The sequence below is a fragment of the Mauremys mutica genome, chromosome 10 (assembly GCF_020497125.1).
Source record: "Mauremys mutica isolate MM-2020 ecotype Southern chromosome 10, ASM2049712v1, whole genome shotgun sequence".
Taxonomy (NCBI): Eukaryota; Metazoa; Chordata; order Testudines; family Geoemydidae; genus Mauremys; species Mauremys mutica.
Window position 1 is genome coordinate 57,907,708 of NC_059081.1, and position 25,032 is coordinate 57,932,739.

General features: G+C 43.5%; 2 protein-coding genes across 6 annotated transcripts in view; both read right to left on the minus strand.

The window, feature by feature from the left end:
- The window catches only part of C2CD6 (C2 calcium dependent domain containing 6), a 56,996-nt gene extending 49,713 nt beyond the window's left edge, over positions 1-7,283 (minus strand). For 2 of the 4 annotated variants that reach the window (XM_045031747.1, XM_045031746.1), the window contains exons 1-3: positions 7,124-7,283; positions 5,045-5,128; positions 3,687-3,738 (exon numbers count right to left, since the gene is read on the minus strand). In XM_045031747.1, coding sequence (XP_044887682.1) covers positions 3,687-3,738; positions 5,045-5,128; positions 7,124-7,273 — 286 coding nt within the window. In that variant the 5' untranslated portion in view covers positions 7,274-7,283. The remainder of the gene's footprint in view (positions 1-3,686; positions 3,739-5,044; positions 5,129-7,123) is intronic. The other 2 variants (XM_045031748.1, XM_045031749.1) reach the window with 2 other exon arrangements.
- Positions 7,284-11,553: 4,270 nt separating this feature from the next.
- TMEM237 (transmembrane protein 237) overlaps positions 11,554-25,032 on the minus strand; it is a 30,234-nt gene continuing 16,755 nt past the window's right edge. For both annotated transcript variants that reach the window (XM_044978489.1, XM_044978488.1), the window contains exons 8-13: positions 23,871-23,994; positions 22,205-22,396; positions 16,828-16,901; positions 15,836-15,929; positions 14,359-14,480; positions 11,554-12,120 (exon numbers count right to left, since the gene is read on the minus strand). In XM_044978489.1, the coding sequence (XP_044834424.1) occupies positions 12,053-12,120; positions 14,359-14,480; positions 15,836-15,929; positions 16,828-16,901; positions 22,205-22,396; positions 23,871-23,994 (674 nt within the window). In that variant the 3' untranslated portion in view covers positions 11,554-12,052. The remainder of the gene's footprint in view (positions 12,121-14,358; positions 14,481-15,835; positions 15,930-16,827; positions 16,902-22,204; positions 22,397-23,870; positions 23,995-25,032) is intronic.

Consider the following 25,032-nt stretch of genomic DNA (forward strand, 5'->3'; position numbering starts at 1 on the left):
TATTATTAGGGCGCTACAAAATTCACAGTCCATTTTGGTCAATTACACGGTCATACGATTTAAAAAATCATAAATTTCATGATTTCAGCTATTTAAATCTGAAATTTCAGTGTTGTAATTATAAGGGTCCTGACCCAAAAAGGAGTTGTGGGGGTGGTCAGAAGGTTATGGTAGGTGGGATTGCAGCACCGCTACCCTTACTTCTGCGCTGCTGCTGACTGTGGCGCTACCTTCAGAGCTGGGCAGCTGGAGAGCGGTGGCTGCTCTGAAGGCGGAGCTGCTACTAGCAGCAGCGCAGAGGTAAGGATAGCATGGCATGGTATTGCCATCCTTACTTCTGCACTGCTGCCTGTAGAGCTTGATACCAGTCAGCTCTGTGTTTTGAGGGAACCAGGGTGCAGTGTCTGGCCTATCTGACTCATGAGGGACACCCCTGCCCCGGTTTCTGTTTGAACCAAGACCGATCAGAGAAAAGGTTTGCAGAGAGCAGTGAAGGGCATTGGGAGACACACCTAGACCCCTCCTGACAAGGATGACAAGATTAAGACATCTCCATTTGCATACAGAATGGAGAGCAGAGACAACTCCCCTAGCCTCATCTGTATGAAAGATGGGACAGGGATTAGCATACAGAATGAAGAACCGAGAACTGCACTGAACTCTGGAACCAGAAAAGCAGGGAAGCACTGCATCATGGGAATCTCTGCTCCAGATGTTAATGAACCTATGCCTGCCCACACCCAGCTCAGCAGTTATCTGACCAATTCTAGTAATAAATCCTTGATTGATATCCAAAATATTGAAGCAGCCTAGTTGCATTGTGAGCTCCCTGGAAGAAAACACCACCCATAGCCAAGAGTGATCAGCCCCTATTGTCTAGCCTTAAGAAAACCCTTCAGTCATCAAAAAGAATAGGAGTATTTGTGGCACCTTAGAGACTAACAATTTATTGTAGCATAAGCTTTCGTGGGCTATAGCTCACTTCATTGGATGCATGTAGTGAAAAATACAGAACGAAGATATATATACACACAGGGAACATGAAACAATGGGAGTTACCATACACATTATAAGGAGAGTGATCAGTTAAGGTGAACTGTTGTCAGCAGGAGAGAAAAATAACTGTTTGTAGTGGTAATGAAAATGGTCCATTTCCAGCACTTGACAAGGAGATATAAGGAACCAGGGTGGAGGTGGGGGAGAGAGATAAGCATGGGGAAATAGTTTTACTTTGTGTAATGGCCCATCCACTCCCAGTCTTTATTCAAACCTAATTTAATGGTGTTCAATTTGCACATTAATTCCAATTCAGCAGTCTCTTGTTGGAGTCTGTTTTTGAAGTTTTTTTGTTGTAATATTGTGACTTTTAGGTCTATAATCGAGTGGCCAGGGAGGTTGAAGGTTCTCCAACTAGTTTTTGAATGTTATAATTCTTGACGTCTGATTTGTGTCCATTTATTCTTTTATGTAGAGACTGTCCAGTTTGGCCAATGTACCGGTACATGGCAGAGGGGCATTGCTGGCGCATGATGGCATATAGCAGTCATCAGTTTACCCATAAACAAATCTAGTGTTCTCCCTTGAACCACTGTTGTTTCTCTACAAAAACCCCTACCTAGGTTCAAGTAAGTGTTCTGATGCATAGACCCAAGCTTTGCATCAGTTCCACTGGGACTCCATCTCCTGACTGATCGTGCCTGTCTCCTGCCCTCAGGGCCCTGAGCTACCACCATCACCTGGGAACCCCGACCAGTTCAAACTTCAGGGAGTGGTGAGATCCCCTTCTTTCTCTCTCTCTGTTTTCCTTTCTACCTTATGTATTAACCTTTAATAATGTTATGGTGGTTTAGCCCTCCTTGTGTAGCTATCACTATTATTCAATAAATAACTGTTATGGTTAAGCTGGTTGCTTCTCTCTCTCTTGCTGAACTTTACTCTTTTGTGTTTTTAGCTTCCCCCATTTACTCTACAGTAATGATTCTTTTGTCTAAGCTAAAGATCCCTGCAGCGCCCAAAATACTGTGGGGTTTGCTTATCAAGTAGGTTACTATCAGTACAATTGTGATGTGAGAGTGCGGATAGGGACCTGCTGAATCTGGGACACATAAGGGTGGCAGCTTGAAAGTCCTGCCTGACCCAGTCCATTGAGCCCAGGGCACATAAGGGGAGCGGGGGGGAAGCTTGAAAGTGCTGCTTGATCCAGCCAATTGAGTCCAGGGACATATAAGGGGTCAGCTTGAAAGTGCTGATTGACCCGGTCCACTCAGACTTGTTCTGTTAATGTATGTGTGTGTATGTGTGTTCATCCGGTTCTGGGGCTGGAGGAACCAAGCCCTAGGGAACCTAGGTCCTGCAGGATAGCTCCATTGGGAGGGGATTTGCATAAGGGAGAAGTAGAGCGCCATATGAAAACACACGTGACAAAAGCAGTACATTGATAGAATTACAGAACACCCCCCCCGTCCCCCGAAGAGTAACCCGAATAAATGAGCATACTCCAAAGTAACGGGTAGATCTGGTAACAAGCTAGGCCCTCAGTCAGCGGCCACCACTCTCCAGCTACCCAGCTCTGAAGGCAGCAGCGCAGAAGTAAGGGCGACATGGTGTAGTATTGCTACCCTTACTTCTGCACTGCTCCTGGTAGGGCGTTGCCTTCAGAGCTGGGCGCCTGGTCAACAGCTGCTGCTCTCTGGTCACCCAGCTCTGAAGGCAGCACAGAAGTAAGGTTGACAATACCATTACCCCCTAAAATAACCATGAGACCCCTCTGCAGCTCCCTTTTGGGTCAGGACCCTCACCTTAAGAAAGGCTGGTCTCCCCCCGTGAAATCTGTATAGTACACGGTAAAAGCACACAAAAGGCCAGATTTCACGGTCCGTGATGTGTTTTTCATGGCTCTGAATTTGGTAGGGTCCTATTTATTATATATTGTTTTCATTTATTTAACAATAAAAAATAACATTACTTAAAATGTGAGCAACATACTATTTACTCAAACATGAAGTTTTGTGTAGACTGCCTGAAATACTGTACTTAAGATTTCCCAGGTGTCTTCTGGTCACTAACAGTAACAATGTAAATGGTTTTAAAATAATTTGTCACCCTTTCATGAGTCAAAAATTCAGTCTAGATAGAGTACTCATAGACTCATAGGCTTTAAGGTCAGAAGGGACCATTATGATCATCTAGTCTGACCTCTTGCACACTGCAGGCCACAGAATCTCACCCACCCACTCCTGTATCAAACCTGTGTCTGAGCCATTGAAGTCCTCAAATCATGGTTTAAAGACTTCAAGGTGCAGATAATCTTCCAGCAAGCGATCCGTGATTGCTATATAACAATCCTAATAATTAAATATTTTTGCTTTTTAAAATTACAATTGTTCTCTCCATGTAAACGTGTCTTTTATTCCTACAGTACATAAACAAGGAAGTCTACTCAGTGAGTCTCCTTAGGATTCGATTACTGGACTCTGGCTCACTGCTAAATTCCTCATAAGTTCACACACTAAATGAATGTCAAACTCAATAGCTAGATAAAGAAAGCATTATCTCTTAAGTGAACTGCAAGAACCTATAGAGTGAGATGCTCTATACTTTCCTGCCAGAATACTCTAAAGATGTGGTCAGTGCAAAGAGAGAGGAAAATATGCTTAGCAGAGAGTAGGGAAATAGAAAAAGGATACATTTTGATGTAAAATCTTTGCACACCTTCACATGAACAGCCAGGCAACCAACCTAATGAAACCCAAAAGAGGACAAATGATAAATTAATCCCATAAAAATCTTGAAACTTTCTGTAGGTCCTGATACAGCAATTTGTTATAGGCACTTCTTAACACAAGAAGTCATTTGTAAATGCATTTGTTGCTTTGTGGCAAAATAATGTAGTAACTTCGTCTTTATAAAATGGTGAGAAGAAATACAGGATTTCAAAAAAATTACATGCTTCCAGCAAACCCAGAAAAGGTGCAAACCTTTTCCCACTAACCATTAGGCCAAATCCTGGATTCTTTATTCAATTTTGCCTAGGGAAATATTTCAGGATTTAGTCTATGTAGAATTCCATTACTCTTTTTTAAAATGTAAAATATACTGCTCAGAGATACAGAAGTTTCAAAACTAGACACGGAGAAAAATTAAGCAATGATAGCAATTTTAAAAAGCAATAAGGCACTACAAAGTATACAGGGATGGTGAATAAATGACACTTTTTGGAGCCCATACAGGAAACAACCCAAACATGCCTACACTTTAGGCAAGGTATTATTGCTTCTTTAACAATGTTTTAAATAAAACATTAAATAATTTGTTTTTGAGTGATACAATATTTCTTTATATTTTTTATAGACCAGATCCATGGATCTGGTATTAGATCTCCATTTGATATAGGCAAAGTTTGCAGTTGCTTTGTAAAAGACAGTGAGCTCTCTGGAGATAGGGGCTATGTCTCCCTTTTAGTTGTACAGTGCCTGATCCACAGACCAAAAAAAAAAAAAATTCATCAGTAAACTGAACAATGAGTTTCTTGGCTTCAGCTGTGAACACAGAAGCTTATTAGTGAAATGAAAATCAAAAGCATTCTGCAATATAGAACAATTTCAAGGACATCCCTGAATGAGTATATTCAAGTAAATCAGGTGATTAAATTTTACCAAGAGTTGCATAGTAATTTTTAAATCTCTGTAAGCACATAAAAGCTTGATGCAGGGGTTCTCAAACTTCTTAATTTTGTAGATATCTTAATAAAGAGATTCTCATAGATCACGTCTCCTCTCATTATCAATCATATGAACAACCCCCCTCTAGTCTATGATTGCATTAATATCCATGTGACAACTAGAACAAATACTTAACTAAAAATACATAAAACACTGACTTAATATTACTTTTATATGTTTTTAAATGTAATTCGGTAACTGAAAACAAGAAAGAATCACAGCAACTCTTCATTGATGACCAGCCAACTCTTCATTGATTGCCAGCTAGTTCTCCAAGTACCACAGACTACTGTCGGAGAACCAATGGTCTGTAGTGTACATACCACATCTCCACAGGGGACTAAACTGTGGATGTCAGCAGGTTGTTCAGTTCCTTTATCAGATGACTTCAGGATTTTCTGCAACAACTACCAAAAGTAAGAAAAAAAGATTTTGCAATTGCCCTTTCAAAAAGAAAATACAGTACACTATTTCCTAATTAATTTGGAGGTTAAAAACAAACAAGTATATTTTGCAGCTTCCAAATAAGAGAACACTCCTATGACTCCACCAGTGAATAAAAACCAACAAAATCTAAAACCCTATAAAAATATGAGTCTCTCTTCCATAGGAAAGCATACTAACACTGGTGTTTGGACTCTAAACATGTATTCCTATGTATATTAATGGGCATACCTCTGCATTTCATGGCCAATCACAAATGTTGCTCTATTCAATCTTAGAGTAAAAGAGCTTTGAAATTGAGAAAGCATGTTTTCCCACAACAGGGATGCATAAGGCAACACTCAAGAAGCATAGTCACATAGGTTATCATCTACCACAGGAGTAGGCAACCTATGGCACATGTGCCGAAGGCGGCACGCGAGCAGATTTTCAGTGGCACTCACACTGCTGGGTCCCGGCCACCGGTCCGGGGGGCTCTGCATTTTAATTTAATTTTAAATGAAGCTTCTTAAACATTTAAAAAACCTTATTTACTTTACATACAACAATAGTTTAATTATATATTATAGACTTATAGAAAGAGACCTTCTAAAAACGTTAAAATGTATTACTGGCACGCGAAACCTTAAATTAGATTGAATAAATGAAGACTTGGCACACCACTTCTGAAAGGTTGCCGACACCTGATCTACCACCATATTCAAAAAGTTATTTTGGGTGAAGCCTAATTCAATACTTTTTAAATATGTTTGAAACTGAATTCTATTTTTTCACATCTTCTGAGCACAAGGCATTTTTGACAAAACACAGTCTTGTACAATGGATGGACTCTTAGCATAAAAATGGAATGATAAAACACTAGCCAAAACATGTGACAACCTGGTGGCAAAAGGTTTTAGGGCCCCCACAAACTGCTGATGATAAACTACTGTCTTACATCAAATGAGAGTTTCTTGTTGCTAAAAAATAAGGAGACACTACTCCAAATTATTACTATGTAACAGTACCCTCTAGTGCTGAAAACAAAAGGAGTTTCTGGCTGCTTTTCTTATGAATATTCACAATTTCAACTTTCTGGATTAGTAGATGAATGAAAATAAAATGTGTTAGCCATTCACACCATTATAAGTATCTCCATCATACTGGGTAGATGTCCACAGAGAATACTGAAGTGACAAGGCCTTTATGTGAATGGCCAAGCTAATCAAAGAATACTTAAGCAGCAAATACAGCCTTTTGCTGAGAAGTGAAACTTCTCTTCAAGGCCATTTCTGAGAGCTATGAAAGGTACAGCTTGCATGAGTGTGTGAATGGGTACAAGCGTGTGCATGCCCAGCTGGTGTGAGATGGGGAGATACCCAAGTGCAATTTCAACACCCCAGTCTACCAATACCCACTCATACCCCTGCACCCCACCCTCCAACACGCTCACACCACACCAACCCTCCACACACCCACCCCCTGCCCTCACCCCCCTCCCTCTAACCCCCACCCTCACCTCAACACCCCAGTCAACCAATACCCACTCATACCCCTGCACCCCACCCTCCAACACCCCCACACCACACTAGTCCTCCACCCCCCCACCCCCTGCCTTCCACATCTCCACCCCCTCCCTCTAACCCGCCACCCACACCCTGCCCTCACCTCCCTCCCTCTAACCCCCCACCCTCACCTCAACACCCGTCAACCAATACCCACTTATACCCCTGCACCCCACCCTCCAACACCCCCACCCCCTGCCTTCCACATCTCCACCCCCTCCCTCTAACCCGCCACCCACACCCTGCCCTCACCTCCCTCCCTCTAACCCCCCACCCTCACCTCAACACCCGTCAACCAATACCCACTCATACCCCTGCACCCCACCCTCCAACACCCCCACACCACAGCAACCCTCCACCCCCCCACCCCCTGCCTTCCACATCTCCACACCCCGCCCCCACCCCGCATCTCACCTTCAGCAGGGATCGCACCCTGCCGACCTTGGCCGCCCCGCGGCTGAAGCTCCCCAGCACCGAATCCACCGAGCCGAGCCGGCCGGAGCTGTGGCCGGAGGGGGACAGGGAGTCCGAGAACATGGAGCCCCTCGCCCCGGGGGCCGACATCGCGCCGCCCCGCGCCTCAACAACCCCGGCAACGGCCGCTTGCCCCAGCGCGCGGCCCGCGCCCTCGGGGGTGGGGGGGGGAGGATCTGCCCCGAGCGCCTCTGCCCCGGTCCCAGCGCGCACCGGCCACAGGCACCCGGCGTGTGGAGAGACGGGCCTGAGACCCCCACGCTGCGGGGGCAGAACAAATCTAACGCGGCGCTGCCCTGACTGAGGGGCCGCAGCACCCAGCAGTACCCGAGCCCCATTTCCTTGCGTAGCAAATACACCGCAGCCCGCGAGACGGGCGGGGGCGCCGCTAGACACCGCTGTCACGCGAGGCAGAGATGTTAGTTTAAACACAGATTGACCAATGTCTCTCTAAAACGGACCAGTAAAAATCTATGCAAAAACTTTACCCACGCCGACTCCTTCCACCAAGGAACACCACAGGGGGTAGAGTGAGGCCCTACACCAGGGGTCGGCAACCTTTCAGAAGTGCTGCGCCCAGTCTTCATTTATTCACTCTGATTTAAGGTTTCGCGTGCCAGTCATACATGTTAATATTTTTAAAAGGTCTTTTTCTATAAGTCTACAATATATAACTAAACTATTGTTGTATGTAAAGTAAATAAGGTTTCAAAATGTTTAAGAAGCTTCATTTAAAATTAAATTAAAATGCAGAGCCCCCCAGACCGGTGGCCGGGACCCAGGCAGTGTGAGTGCCACTGAAAATCAGCTTGTGTGCCGCCTTCGGCACCCGTGCCATAGGCTGCCTACCCCTGCCCTACACTCTCCCTCTCCCTCACCTTGAGGGTTTGCACCTACAACAAACATACAGGGCTGATTTTCAGAAGTGCTGAGCACCCACCCTCCGTGAGCTCCATGCCAGCGCCACTGAAAAATAACAATGTTGACAAATAACAATGAACTAACCCAGACTGATAAAATGCCTATTACAGCACTGATGAATTTAGGAATATCTGCCATAATTAAAAGGAAGTAAAAGTAACTATTTTATGAAGATATAGAAGATAATTCCATTTGGATGTTCTTCCCACTCTTGTCATTTTTAGTGTATAGCAGGGGTAGGTAACCTGTGGCACACGAGCTGACTTTCAGTGGCACTCTCACTGCCTGGGTCCCGGCTACTGGTCCAGGGGGCTCTGCATTTTAATTTAATTTTAAATGAAGCTTCTTAAACATTTTAAAAACCTTATTTACTTTACATACAACAATAGTTTAGTTATACATTACAGACTTGTAGAAAGAGACCTTCTAAAAACGTTAAAATGTATTACTGGCTCACGAAACCTTAAATTAGAGTGAATAAATGAAGACTTGGCACACCACTTCTGAAAGGTTGCTGACCCCTGGTCTATTTAAATCCCTGGGAGACCCCTCTATGGTGGTCTTCAGTTGGCTAAAGAGAGAGCCTCCCTACCCCCCAGGATACTTGAAAGAAACTGGAACAAAGGACGGGAGCAAGGGGTGTGAGTGATTGCTGGACCCTGGCTAAAAGGAGATTAGTCTGTAAAAGGGAGCATTCTGGAACTGATGAGGATCTTATCTGTATTCAGTTTGATTAGACATAGATTTGCGCATTTTATTATATTTGGCTTGGTGATTTACTTTGTTCTGTCTGTTACTACTTGGAACCACTTAAATCCTACTTTCTGTATTTAATAAAATCACTTTTTATTTATTAACTCAGAGTATGTATTAATACCTGGGGGAGCAAACAACTGTACATATCTCTATCAGTGTTATAGAGGGCGAACAATTTATGAGTTTACCCTGTATAAGCTTCATAGAAAGGGTAAAACAGATTTATTTAGGTTTAGACCCCATTGGGAGTTGGGCATCTGAGTGTTAAAAACAGGAACACTTCTGTTAGCTGCTTTCAGGTAAACCTGCTGCAGCAGCATGGTTCCAGTGGGATCTGAGCTCGCAGCCCCGCCCCCTTACTACATAGCTCTGAGCAGGAGGAACTCAGGTCCCGCTGGAGCCATGCTGCTGCAGCACTGTCGAGGGCAAATCTTGGATGCAGCGTGCTGAGGCTCCGAAAGAGGGGAGAGGCGGGGGTAACTCAGGAGCAGCCCTGGATAGTGCTGCAGCGGCGTGGCTCCAACAGGGACCTGAGCTCCTCCTGCTCAGAGCCGCATGGTAAGGGGGCGGGGCTGTGAGCTCAGGTCCCACTAGAGCCACGCCGTTGAAGTGCTGTCCAGGGCTGCTCCTGGATACGGCACGCTGAGGGGCTGGGGGGGAGCCTCAGACATTCTCATGGGGCCAGGAGCTCCTGGGGAACCCGGGGAAAATTGCCCCACTTGCCACCCCTCTGGGCAGCCCTGACCCTGAGGATGAAGTGGTGGATGAGGAAGTGGAGTTGGAGGATGAGATGAGACAGGTGAGAGGGTCATCCTGTACCATGGCAAGCCAGGACCTCTTCTCAACCCTGAAGGGTTCAAGCCAGTTCCAGCACTCTAGCTCTGGTGCACATGATGCAGGAGAGGGAAGCTCTGGTCAGTGCTCATTTTGATTTAATGTTGCCCAGCTATGTGAGGTAGAACTGTCCTTTATTTCATTATATGGTAGAAGACTAGCAGTGTTTCCATCTGCTTCCCATTCCCCTGTGCAGCGGGGGCTCTACAGAAAAATGTTGCTTCAAATCCTCCCTGATTCAAATAGCCCCCCGTTGTGCCCCTCTAACAACCATGGTATCTGGCTGCTCAAAATCAGCTGCCAGGGGATCCACCTCCATGCTCTAACCCTGGGGAAATGTTTCCCTCTTAGTTTCACAAATATTATGCACAGCACAACATGCTGCTATGACCATGGAAATATTCTCCTCATTGAGGTCTAACCTGCCATAAAAGCAGCACCAGTGCCCTTTTAATCTGCCAAATGCACATTCAATGGTCATTCTGCACCTGCTCAGCCTATTGTTGAATGCTCCTTGCTGCTGTCCAGGTTTCCTGTGCATGGGAATAAAGGGTATGCTTTCTATAGAGATTTCAATATCCCCCTTTGGAATTTTCTGGTCTCGAAAGAAAGTCCCTGCTTGCAGCTTTCTGTACAGGCCAGGGTTCTTGAAGGTGCATGCATCATGCACCATTCCTGACCACCTCGCATCGATAGCAGGAAACGACCTCGGTAATTCAGAAGTGCCTACAATACCGCAGAGAAGTACCCCTTTCTATTGATGTATTCTCTTGCAAGACAGCCCAGGGCCAAAATTGGGATAGGCATGCCATCAATCACTCTGCCACAGTTAAGGAATCCCATTGCAACAAAACCATCCACTATTTCATGCACATTTCCCAGTGTCACAGTCCTTGGTAGCAGGATGTGATTAATGGTCCTGCAAAATCTGGGTGAATGCAACCCACATGGTAGACTTCCCAACTCCAAACTGATTTGCGACTGACCAGTAGCAATCTGGAGTTGCCAGCTTCCACACAGCAATCGCCACATGCTTCTCCACCAAGAGGGCAGCTCTCATTGTGGTGTCCTTGTGCCATAGGTCAGGGACGAGCTCCACCCAGTTTCAGGAAAGTGGCTTTCTGCATCCGAAAGCTTTGCAACCACTGGTCATCATCCAATATCTGCATAACGATGTGATCCCACCACTTGGTGCTTGCTTCCCAAGCGCAATGGTCCACCATGTGCAGCTACTCCATGAATGTTAAAAGTAATTTGGAATGGTTTCTTTCCATGGCACATAGCGGGGCAGGCACCACGGATTCCTGTTCAGATTTGCAGCTCATAAAATACTACATGATCAGCCACCTTGTGTTCATAACACTTATCACAAGACTAGACAGCAGTGCTGGATCCATGATTTCAGGTGGAGAGGGTGGGCACATAGTTTACAGGAGCTGTTGAAAAACGGCGTGAAACATAGTCGGACACCCATGGAATGATGGGACAGAAAAAACTGCATCATGGGACAGTGAGCCCGCAACAATGATGCACTCTGATCTATTCCCCATTCCCACAACTCCTAGCAGCAGAAGGTGGCAAGTTGCACAGTGGGCTAGCTACCCATGGTGCATTGCTCTCTCTGTCAATGCTAGAGAACCAACTGTTGATGTGCTCCGTTGACACAGCAGCATTATGTAAACATGTGCAATCGATATTGTTATTGCAGTAAAGGGTTGTCAGCAACACTGGTGTCAACTTAACTCTGTACTGTAGACACAGCCCTAGACAACCTAATTCCTTACACCAGCAACACATTTTTCTAGGACAACTAAAACAGATCACCCTAAAGGACTGTTAGTTTTCTCTCTAACCTTATATTCTGTTAAAATAACTTTTATTCTACTACTTTTTCGTAAGATGACTTGTGTTTTAATCTTTACAAATATTTAACCAAGTAATATGTCCTAATCAGATGAGCTGACATTAGCATCAACACCCAAATGCAACTGGTTGAGGATAAAAAAAATGCTACTCACAAAAGCATTTGCCCACTTGATCTTTTGTATCCCATCAGTCTTCTTCCCATGCTAGGTAGGTAGTGATGTTTACCAAACTAGTTTTGAGTTTATCTACCAGAAAAGACTCACTTTATCAGAAAAAAAAATATAAAATGTTTTATACTCCTATATTCAAAAATCTTTGGAATTTTTTAAAATAGCATAATTAAAATAAAAGACCCATCAGAAACAAGTACATATAAAAATATACAAAAATACAAATTTTGTTTTGTAGAAAAGCATTATATACAGGTACAAAACATGTATAAGTGCTAAGTCCTCAGTCTCAGCTACAGTATTTGAAGATGCATTTTCTGCACTACGACTGGACATTGAGGCCTTTATCCAGCTGAGGAAATTCTTCTACTTCAGTATGAAACATCAGTTCTGGAAGAGAAAACAAACAAACAAAAAAACAAAAATGCTTTAGTGGAAAACCATATAAATGATTGCTGAATATTTCCTCCTGCTTTTCTCCAAACTTCCTCTTTGAGTTGTCTTCTAAATAATACCACCAACACCAGGGCCATCCCTAGCTATTCTGGGGCCCAATGCAACCTCTCCCTGGGGTGGGGGGGGAGTCTGATCAGGCCTCCGGGCAGGGGGGGAGGGCGACTGGCTTGGGGAACAGGGGGAACCACCCGCTAGCACTCACTGGTGGTGCAGCTGGGGCCAGGTTGCTGCACTTCCTGTCGCTGGTGAGTGCAGGCCCAGCCCTGCTGCAGTCCTCAGGGGAGTGGGGGTGGGGCTGGAGCGGGGAAGGGGTGGGGGCAGGAAAAGGCGGGGGGGAGCAGAGGCCTTGGGGAAGAGACGGAGCAGGGGCTGGAGCAGCGCACAGCTGTGCAGGGGCCCCAAATTTCCTGGTGCCCTACGCAGCTATGTACTTTATGTATGGGTAAGAATGGCCCTGACCAACACCTTGATAATGGCAAGAGACACCCCTGTCTCCACCAAGCTGCCACTGTACTAAAAGCCATAGTATGACGAGGAATGCTCAATGCCAGCAAGCCACACACAGCAGCATTCTCCATTTGGACTACTGACATTATCAAAAATAGAAATTGCAAAATTAACTAACCAGCCAAGTCAACATTAGAAACTTTTAAAAATTACACTCGAATCAAAAGCAGAATTCAATTTAGAATATGCTGGTCAGATGGCCATTTTTTTACTCAATGAAGTATGATTGTTAGACTGTTTTTGAATAGTTTTGAGTTTCCTTTGGCCTGTTTGAGATAGTCCTGAGATGAACCTTTTCAGATTCTCTCTCTCTCAACACTTTTAAGGCACTGTCCTCTAGTCAGTGGTTAGAGCCTGGAAACACGGGGGGGTTCTGGGCCAGACCATGCCATCGGCTCACCTTGGGCAAGTCAATTTCACCTCTTTGTGCCCCAGGTTCCCCCCTTCTAAGGCGCTTTCCAATAATACTATTGTATATTGCTTGTAATCCAAAGATTTTAAAATCCAGCTGGAATTTTTTAATTTCAACTCACCCCCCAGCACGTATGAATGACACCAGGAAAGGGAGTAGGGGACTGCAGGGGACTGAGATATAAAAAGTTGTCAAATAATATAAAACAGGTTGAAGAAATATTTTAAAGCTCCATAAATCTACAAAATACTATCAAAGAGGATTTTTGTGTGACATCAGTTGATGTGATTGAAATCCATGCAACCTACATATTCACCGCAGGTTCACTGGACTGGCTGAGCTGTGCTCGGTACAAGTCTGGGAGGAGTGGTAAAGGTGGCATTAAGCCACCTTTTGGTTCCTGATCCTGGCACCAAAGGGCACTAGCCCTGGTCCAAGATAAGAGAGCAGCATCCAGGCTCTGCACCAAACAGACAAAGGGACTACGCACTGCCCCTGAGCTCTGGAGATCCCAGTAACACTCAAAGCCTGAAAAATTTGAACTGAATAAGTAATTCAGTCATCACATAATAAATGATGCACTATTGCTGTGTGAGGGAGATTAATGGGCCTGTATCACTGGATGGGGGGGAGGGGTGGAGTGGGGAGGTTGAGGGTGTAGGAAGGTCTAGGTAAAGACTACTCCTGCTTTTCTAGTCTGTTGAAAAAAGAGTTTGCTGCCCAAGCTGTATTGTACATACATTCAGCAAATGTCATTTGTGAAATGTGCACTTTAAAACGTAATATAGTTTTCCAATATACAAGCAGAGTAGAGAATTTTCAAAAAGTTTGAACTTTGTTAAATCAAAGTCATGCTTCCCTCCAAACAGTACCATATTTCAAAACTCATCTTATTTTGCTTTAGTCAGGACAAATTACTGGTTAGGTTTCTTTGTTTGTTTAAAACACATAGGGGGGGAAATTCCATCCTACAGCATTCAAAAATGACATTATTTCCCCAAACTTTAAAAAAAAAAAATCAGAAGAGACCAACAAAGGACAATTTCATTCCAAGAAATGAATTCTTTGGCATGTTAAGAGTATTCAGAGGGAGAGAGAGAGAGGAAGAGAAAAAAGGATTCTAACAGAAACGTTTTATCCTTAACTATAGCAGCGATACACTTCCAAGGACCAGTTCTGAACACAGAACAAAGTAGATCTGGGAGAGCTAAAGGAACAGTCTCCAAATTTCTTCTAGGCTTCATGTTCCATACCTTCACTGTGATCTAGCTCTGGTCGATAAGATAAGAAGAGCCAGGATAGCCCAACTAGAAGAGCTACCACCAGATTCACCACAATCCATGGCTGAAGAATCTGTTCCTCTGCACCTGCGGTCCTGAGAAAAGCATTAGATACTTATTAGAGGGCAGATAGCGAGGCTTATCCTGGTGTGTAGATATTATTATTATTTTAACAACTTCTACCATGTGGCACTCTGGCAGCTAGATGCTTTAACTGGAGAAATTAAAAACATCAAACAAAAACAAAATCAAATACTGAACAATAAATGTTTCTCACGTGCTCTAAAGGTTTTGGGGTCTGAAGGGCTGCAGAGGAGAGAGAATACCAAAGGCTATGACCCAACTGAGAAGCCCCACTACCTGGCATGGAGTGAGTGTTCAAGTTAGATTTCAACACCAACCCCCCTCCCTAGCTAGGAGACAGAAAACAAAGAGTAGGATTAAATGGTCAATTGTCATCCTGGCAAAAGGTTAACAACAGGGGGCCTCAAGGTTCCATATTAGACCCAATGTTGTGTAATATATTTATTAATGATCTGGAAAGGGGAATGAGTAGTGCGGTAGCAAAATTTGCAGAGGAGACAAAGTTTTAATTATGATTGTGACAGAGTGGGATATGTCTATATCAGATTACCAATTCTGTTTTTACTTTGCATTGAACACTTGTCTGAACTTGCCTAAGGGCTGTATTCCAGACAACTCTCCTGCCTAGGAAACGAGTATGACACCTTGGACTGTCTCTAAGAGCCATGAAGACTGCAGACTGGGAACATCAGATTTAATTCTGTCTCAACTACTGGTCCACCCTCCAAGAAGCAATAGTCTTTCTACACCGAGGTCGATAATTCTGCAGTATCCTCTTGATCAATGTCTTTTTTATGGCATTTTTACCTAATTTGTTGGACACAGGGTAACCAGATAGCCAGTGTGAAAAATCGGGATGAGGGTGGGGGGGTAATAGGAGCCCATATTAAAAAAAGCCCCAAATATCAGGACTGTCCTTATAAAATCAGGACATCTGGTCACCCTAGTTGGACAGAATAGATAACCTCCTGCAAAAATGACACTGGCACTCCATAGATTGATCTGCACAAGGAAAGAAAATGTGCCACCTCTGTGATGTGCCATTTCAGTTTAGTTACTTCCAAAACAGGGGCCTCAGGACTGAGCTAATCAAAGTGTATAAAGGATACATTTAACCATTAGACACAGCGACCCCTATCATGTGAGTTGCTGAACACCCTCAATTCTCAAAGTCATCAAGGGCTCAGTTTAAGGTCTCTAATGCAAAAATATTAGGACAGGTTTAGTATTGGGAATCTTTTATAACACTTTTAGTTGTGTACTATATGACATCACTAAACCATTGTTAAACAAACACTCTTACACGGTCTGTGTCATAGAAGGGGCAAGAAAATGTTAAACAAATAATGCTATCTAGATTTCCTACCAGAGGCTCCCATTCTCCGAAGGTGGTGTATAGAGGTTGATTCTGTCACTTGTCATCTGCTGGCTCAGAGACAAGATGAGAGCAACAAAGTATACTGGGAGAAATGGAAAGAAATTTGCAGCTTTCACTAATTTTACATAAAACACTATCTAGTCACAAAATAATGATTTTTACCTTGCTCTCTCTCTCCCTCCACCCCACTGTCTCCAAAGTCATAGAATGTACTGCTCAGTCTTCTTCTCCAGCACTCTCCTTAACTCCTCAAATCTGACTTATGCCCCCTGCATTCTACCATCCTGACCAAGGTCACTAACAACCTGCTGGCTAAGTCAAAGGGATATGTCATTACTCTTGTTCTACTTGGTACATGTGCGGCATTCAAAATGGGAGAAAATAGCATTACAAGGGGTAAGGAAGAAAAAAAGGATTCTGAAGCACTAAAAATCCCATCACTTATTCCAAACTTTTACATGAGACTAGTTAGTGAAACATTCAGCTCTTTGACCCTCCATTTTTATCTAATAGACTGAAGTGATCATATTTAATAGTGATGTAATTTTTTTTTAAGTAAAGTAGAGAGCAATTAGGGATGAAATTTCCATTAACAGTAGTGGAGACTGCATGTTTAAACTCAGCACTGAAAATGTATGCCAAGATGCATAAAGGCTGTAATTTTCTGCACAGGGACAATTCACAAGCAAAAAAAAAAAAAGATAATCTAATGCATTTTCTTCCTATTACTTACAATTTGTAATCTTAGAGGCTTAGTTCAGATATGGCGTTGGGAGATATATTTTCCCTGCCCGGATTCCTCACTGACCCAGAGGGAACAAAGGAACACAAAACAAAAACCTTCCCCCACAGATTTGAAGTATATTTTCCCCTTATTGATCCTTTTGGTCAGGGGCCAACTAGGTTATCTGAGCTTCTTAACCCTTTACAGGTAAAGGAGGGATTTTTGCTACCCTTAGCTGCATGTTTATGACACTCACAGAAAGAGGCTATGGCTGCTGGATCCAGGGTCAGGAAGCCTCGCACGGCTACTGATGCTTTAGCCAAGTCAATCCTGGACAAATATATATATTTAAAGAAATTAAGGTTACTTACTTATAATCAAAATTCTTCAAGATGGCTCTGTGTATGCACACTTATGGGTACTGCGCCACCTCATGGTGCCCTGTGGTAGAACATTCTTCCAGCAATGTAAGAAGCATTCTCACACCCCGCCCCCCACCTCAGTCACTGACATTCTGAAGCCAAGGATGTATAGGGATAAAGTTCCTTCCACCACAAAGCCAGAGAAACCAAACAAACAAGGACTCTGACAGATAGAGAAAGTCTGGTGGGAAGTGTGAATATGCAGAGCGATCTCAAAGAACCTTGGTTACAAGGAAGTAACCTTAAGTTCTTCTTTGCATTGTTCTGCATATTCCCTCTTAAGGGACAGAGCAATAGGCAGTGCTGAAAACTGACCTGGAGCTGGAACAGTCCTAATTGAATAGAGCATGTAGCATCGCTTTACGAAATCCAGTGCCTACCCTAGAGGCTAGGTCCAAGGCATAACGTTTACTGAAAGTCCAGGCTGCAGCTCTGCAAATTTCAGCAACTGGCACCTGGCTAAGACAAGCGAAGGAAGAAGTCACAGTGATAGAATCAAAGCAGGTACAGGAACTTTTGCTAGTGTGTAACATTCTGCAATAAATCGTTAATCCATCAAGATATAGTCTGGAAAGAAGCCATATAACCCTTTCAATTTTTAGCATTAGACACAAATGATCTTGACAATTTACAAAACCTCTTAGTTCTATCCATATAAGCAGCAGGGGTCCTTCTGGCATCCTCCTTATTAGAACAAGGCCTTGGGGGAAAACAGCAAATTAATTGTCTGCTTGATATGAAAATCAGATACCACCTTAAGTAAAAGCCTGGGATCAGGTCGGAGAACTACCCTGTGTATGAAAAGAAGTGAAAGTTGGATCAGACAAAATGGTATTCAATTCACTCACTCTGATGGGGATAATAAAAGCCATCTTGATAGCCATCAAATGATACAGGGCAATACCAAATTGAGATCCCAGGAAGGGACAGGATCTCTAACCGGGGTGTGTGTGTGTGTGTCACATCTGCTAAACCCTTAATAAACCTTTTGACTAAACACGGAACAAACAGCGATCTTTCATCAATTAAAAGTATGATATGCTGAGATGGCTGCCAAATAAACTTTTAACGATGAGTCAGATAACACTTCAGGCTTCAAGTATATTAATTATTCCAGAACACAAGGAATGGAAGCAGATACAGGGGCATCAGGTTTTCCCTTCATCGATGCTTGAAATCTGGTCCAATTTAAACTAATAGCTTCTAGTGGACTGTTTTCTAGAGTTAACTAGTATGTCCTGCACAGGCAAAGAAAATGACTGCTCAGGAGCAGACAGAGTCAATGTTCAATCTCCCACATCATCAGGTGAAGAGACTGTAAGGTCTGGGCGAAAGATCTTTCCCTCCTGCTGAGACAGCAGGTCTGGAGACAGAGGAAGACACATAAAGACTCTGCTGTACAGTTGCAGGAGATCGGTAAATCACTGTTGACATGGCCAACCCAGGGCAAGGAGAACCATCTTTGCCCTGTTCTGATATAGTTTTCTTCCTACCTTCCGGATCAATGGAGAGTGGGAAAAGACATACATTAGAGAGTCTTTCCCCAGTGGAGAAGGAAAGCATCCAACAGGGACAGACTGTCTCTGCCTGCTCTGGAACAGAAGAGGCAACACTTTTTGTTGGACCTCATTGCAAACAGGTCCACATATGGGTGATCCCAGCTGAAGAATGTGGTCTGAACGAACTGATACTTTAAGGACCATTCGTGCACTCTCTCTGCTAAGTTGATCTGCAACTACATTGTTTTACCTTGCCAGATGCAAGGCCACAGGATAGACATCGGGAAGGAGACACCAATACAACAGATTTACAGTCTCTGCACACAAGAGCAGAATGAACACCCATGCTTGTTGATGTTCTACATTGCCGACGTACTGTCCGTGACCACCTGCACCACCTTCCCTTATAGGTGAAGGAGGAAGTCTTGAGGGCCAAACAAATAGTTCTCAATTCCAACACACTGATGTGCAGGGTGTTTCCTGATAAGATGAATGCCCTTGAACTGTCAGCTGATTAAGATGAACCCCCCAACCCTTGCTTGAAGCATCCAACTTGATTATCAGAGATGGATCTAGGAGACTGAACTATATACTTCTGAACAAATTGTTCTCACTGACCACCATTTCAGGGAGGCTATGATGTTCTGAGGTATAATGATCAACATATGGAGGCTGTCCCAACTTGTTCTGTAGACCCAAGACATTCAGTGCTGCATAGGTCTCATTCTCAGATAAGCAAAATGAGTAACATAAGTAGTGGCCCATGAGACCCAAAAAGAATTTTATTCTTTGAGTGACACACCACTGAAATCTTTCATCTGGCAGAAAAGCTCTCCCTTCCACAGAGTCTGGTATACAGCCTGTAAAGGGAATCCTTTGAGTAGGTCAGAGAATTGACTTTGGCTGGTTGAGAAGAAGTCCAACATCTGAAAAGAGATTAGTTGTAAAAACAATATGGCTTAACAGGTCCTTGCGTATAGCAGCTTCAGTAGCCAATCATCCAAATTAGGGTAAACAAAAATACCCTCATTCCTCAAATGAGCCTCTACCACAGGGAGGCATTATGTAAAAATTCCGGGCACTGTGGAGAAGCCAAATGAAAACACCTTGTACTAAAAATGGCATCTGGCCACCATGAAACAGGGGTACTTACAAAGAATGACAAATCAATATAGGGAAAAAAGGAGTCATTTAAATCAAGAGTTGTGAACCAACTCATGACTGAAAGCAAAGAGATGTCAACATAGGGAACCGGAACTTCCAAATGTGCTTGTTCAAGTTGCTCCAGTCTTGTATCGGATGAAATCCCTCCCATCCTTCTTCCACACCAGAAAGTAATGGGAATAAAAGCCATGACTCGCCCCCCGCTCCAGTATTTGGGGACCTCCACAACTGCTCCCATCCAAAGTAATTTTTCTAAGAAGACTATCCTTGTGAGAGGGGCCCCTGAAGAGTGAAGGGTAAGGGAATAATGGGGGAGGATGATCATCAATCTTTTGAATTGTATGACACAGCCCCTTTCTATAATCTCTAGAACCCATTGGTTCAACATAATTTGTCTTCATGTGTTAATAAAGTGGGCTAGCCTCTTTCCAAAGAAGGGGGCTGACTGGTCGGTTCTTGATTTTAATCGTCTTGTCAAAATTAAGGCTTGCTGTTTCATGATGACAGTGCTGATGAGGAAGTGGATTTTTCAGATTTAGACCTTGGGCTGAAAAAGGCCTTTTATTATGCTGGCTCTGGAATGCTGCAGGTTGTTGATATTTTTCATGTCTCTGACCTGACAAAAAGTAAAACCATGGTAGAGCTGTCTCTGGTACCAGAAAGAAGAAGGAGTAGAGGGTCTACTCCTAGCAAAGGAAATCATACCCAAAGAGCAGGCAGTTGATCTCATGTCCTTTAGTTTTTCTGCCTGCAGGTGGTGATCTAGAGGGTGGTACACAGAGAGCCACAAGTCTCTGCACTTTTCCTCTATCTTCCTCCTGGAAAGGATCCAGATCTGGATCTGAGACAGAATGCACCAGGGATAACAGCAGATCCAGAGAGAAGTATGGAGATCCAGCTCTTTGTGGAGACCCTGTATGGGGTGCCAGGAGGAAGAAGCATAAGGTGTTCCAGGAAAAGACCAGCAGCACTTTCTGACCACTTCTTCCTAACAGGAGACAAGGGAGAAGATCTTGGAACCAGGATAACATGCCTCTTTTTGGATGACTTGTGTTTCACACTCAGAACTAAGACGTGAACTGCAGCTGGAATATGAACTTGGGCTGCCATGGTGACAAAGCTCTCCAGAACTGAGGATATAGGCGGAACGGAGCCAGGAACTGACAACGGATCTGACAATGTGGACAACCTCAGATCCAACATTATAAATAAATCCATCTTCCTTGTTACTGAAGGTAAGTCTGGAACAGATCTCCACTTTGGAACTGTAGAGGCCCTGTCAGAATCGGATGGATCTGATAGTTCTGATGCCCAGGAACCGTCACTGCTACAGTGACCATTTAGTCTCTAAGCCTCTTTTTCTTCAGCACTGTGACAGACTGAACTAAAGGTGCTGATGGCCCAGATTCTGATACATCAATCAGTTCCATCTTCCTGGATCCAGAAGTGGAAGTCAGAACCGACTCTGTTCCATAAGAGTTCCATCAGGGCCAGGTAGCTGGGATGAATGAGGTACACAACCAGTGGCCAAACTCTTGCTCAACCTCTCTTCCAGAACAGGGGCAGTCAGATCCAACCACATGCCACTTGCTTTGGACACCTGTATCCTCGGGCGCTTAACGGAGGGAATCTGCAGGAACCAAATCAGGTTCTGACAGAGGTTGCAGCTTCTTGAAGCCATTCAGGTCACAGGGGCAGAGACTGGCCTCTTAGAGCTGGGATCCAATGCCTGAGCGGGTCCAGAAGTTCTAGCCTTGAGAGTTTCCTTTAGAAAGAGGAGTTCTTGCAAGTCTCCCTATCTTTACGGTCTCTGGGAATAAAGGTTTGGCAAATCAAACACAGTCCTTCTCCCAGGCACTTAAGGCACTGAACGTGGTCACCAGATAGTGGGAAGACAGCCACGCAGGAAGTGCAATTCTTGAGTCCTGGCTTCCTCTGTTTCTTCATTTCCTTCATAACCGAGAATCAGGAAAAACACAAACTCTACATAATTAGCTAATACTAACTATTCCTAAGAAACAAGAAACTCCACATAGACCGGAGTAGTTCACATCTGACCAGGCATATGGTTGGAAGCAACTGAGGCGGTGAAGATGCTCCTCTCCTATATAGCCTTGGCCTCAGAACATCAGTGACCCTGACAGGAGAGGTGGGAGGCACAAAAGCGCTCTAGCTTACACAGCAAGAGGAAGGCTCTACCACAAGGCACCACAAGAGGGAGCATACAGATCCACTCAGGGAAGAAAGGCTCATTTAACACAGGACACGGGGACAGTAAATAACTTTCTCCTTTGGTACTTTACCACTCTGTTATTTTTGCAAAATGTATGTATATGCACCCGCTACATTCCCTTAATGTAAAAATATATGGCATATATACATTGAGGATAAATCTTCTTTTGTCAAGGTAGAGCAAGGTAGAAACTATCTATAGTACATTCTATCACAGGTGAGAAAAGCGCCACAGAAAGAAATTTTATGACTAGATGACTTTAGAATGGGATGTATGGCATACAAATTATGTAAGTTATACAAATGAACATTTTACCTGTCAAAGGCTGAAACTGTGCTGATAGCCAACAACAAGTAAAGGAAACTCTGGGCAGGATATGCTAAGGCCTTGTACTGCTGTAGCAGGTTTGAGAGAGTGGATAGCTGGTTTCCTGCTAGAATGTATATTACAATAATGTTCCACACAGCATAGCCAGCAAGGAAGCCATGAGTAAAGAGTCCAATCACCCTAAATGGATAAGAGATTGTTAGAGTTTTTGTAAATAGCTGTAATCTCAGCAAAAGTTCATGGTCCAGACTGTCATAGAAGCTAAAGATCCATTCCATTTCTGTCAGGACAGGAGGATTGTTCCTTACATATCATTTTCTAGCAATTTGTCCAGTCTAGTTTAAAAAGTCTCAAGCAATAGGGCTTCCACCTCTTCCCTTGAGAGACCGATTCACAGCCTAAGAGGTCTTACTAAGGAAATTTTTCCTGATGTTCAGCCTTTTCTCTATCCCATTACTCCTATAGTTATAGGAATTATATTCCTTTGCAATGCTCTAAGTAATTCCTCTCCAAACTTGATGTTCATACTCTTCAAATATAGAGGCTATGTGCACTCCTCCCTGCTGTGGCCCCCCAATTCCATTTTAGTAGTATTTTATCTAAACTATACGTATTTTTTCCCCCTGATAAGTCAGTCCCTCCGGCCCAATGATAATTTTTGCTATTTTTTCTCTGAACTCCTTGCTAACGTATTGCCCAGAAGTGAACACAATGTTCACACAGTACAAATACACCAGAGCCAGATAGAGAAGAACTATTATTTTCCTGCTCCATATCATAATGTCTCTGCACAGCCAAAAATCACACTGGCCTTTTTGCTACTATATCACATTGCAAAGTCATGCCTAATTTGATTTAAATTTTGCTCCTCTTTTTCAGCATTACTAATTTCCAAGTTTTTCCCTCATGAGCTACATATTTTTCAAATATTTTCTTCCCAGATGCATTACAGTAGTTACGTATATCTCATTTTTAATCTCTTTCCTCTGTAGGTCCCTTTGTATTACCTCTGTCCTCACTAACATTTGCACCTCTTTCCACTCTGGTTTCATCTGTGAATTTCAAAGAGTTTATTACTTCTTCAAGATCATTGCTGACAATGTTAAATAAGACTGGACCTAACACAATCACCTCATACTAGCTCATTACACTGCTGTTTATCATTACATTTCCCTTAGGGTGTTACAACCTCTTTTCAGGCTAGTCCATTTGCCTTTTTCCTACAAATGGTACACTAAAAGCAGCTTCTGCATTTCATTCAAACTAAAAATCTGTTATTTTTTTAAATTATACATGATACATTTATGGTCTCTCCTACAGTTTAAATTCTGGCTTCTATACTGCAACTCTCCTCCCTGCTCCCCCCCTCCCGGCCCTCAAAAGCAGGCACTCTCAGTCAAAACAAAACAAACTATAGTATAATTTGCTAGAGTGTGAGACGCTTTAGGCCCAGTCCATCAACAGAAAAGCTTGCAGTTATTCAGTTCTGCACTCATCCATTGTTTGTTAAGTGTGTCCAAAGAGACTAAAACAGACATTTACAAGGCAGACAGAAGGTGTTCACTTCAAAAGCATTCTCTAGCCAGAGAGAAAAAGAAAGGGATTTCACACAAAAGACCCCTTTGTTTCATCAAAATATTGACCCATCAGATACCTGAAACCACGGTGCACTGAGAGTGCCACATCCCTGGTGGTCCATAAAGCCTTTACATCCATAAATACATCAATGTTTTCTGTGGTTTTAACCAATTCTGTGCGGTCAGCTGCCTGGAAACGCCCTGAAAAGAAAAACAACTTTACTCAATCATGAAGATTATTACTACTTCCTATTATTTATATTGCAGTAATACTTTGCCCCTTGTCTACACTAGAAAGTTTTACTGACATTCTGCTACCAACATAGCTATTTCAGTAGAATGCATTTACATGAGTACCAGTGCAGTGTGTCCTCAGGATCAAGTTGTATCAGCAAAGGACATGCTGCACTGTAAGCAGCCATCCCAGTGTCTCCCATATCACCATCAGGCACACTATCAACCAGGAAATGTTTGCATTATATTGTGGGATATCATCACTCCTCTCTGGGAACTGTGGGAGTTTGGGATCAAACCCATAATCCACTCTTTCACTCTGTTTTTAAATCCCTCATTTCTTGCATCCAAAAACATAGATGCTGCACAGACCAAAGAATCTCTCTTGTCTATTTTAAGGACAAGGCAAGTGACTCTTTTATATTTGTGGAATCTTGGTAACTCATCATGTAAAGGGGATACTGAGGAGTGGATGATACACACAGTGAATGAAAGCAACCAGCTGCTGCAGATATTCATTGACTACCTGCTCAGGGGAGCGGTGGTTCTTGGCACCGAGTGGTGGGACCAGACTATGATACAAACCTGGGATGACCTATAGAACTTTTGGATGCAGAAGGTCACATTCCTGGAGTTGTGTTCTGAGCTCACCTCAGTCCTGTAGCACAGACATTCCAGAGTGAGAGCTGCTTTAATAGCAGAGAAACAGATAGCAATCCCTTTCTGGAAGCTTGCAATCCTGGATTGCTATCTGTCAGTAGACAATCAGTTCAGGGTTGGAAAATCGACAGTGGGGATGGTCATCATCCAAGTATGCAAGGCCATTAAGCATGTCCAGCTGGACAGGATTGTGACTCTGAGCAATGTGTAGGAAATAATAGATGGATTCTTCCCTAACTGTGGTGAGGTAATAAATGGAACACATATCCTAATTCTGTCCCCTGTTCCTACCTTACAGCTGAGTACGTAAACAGTGACGATCCCCAAGATGTCCTGGCAGAGTAC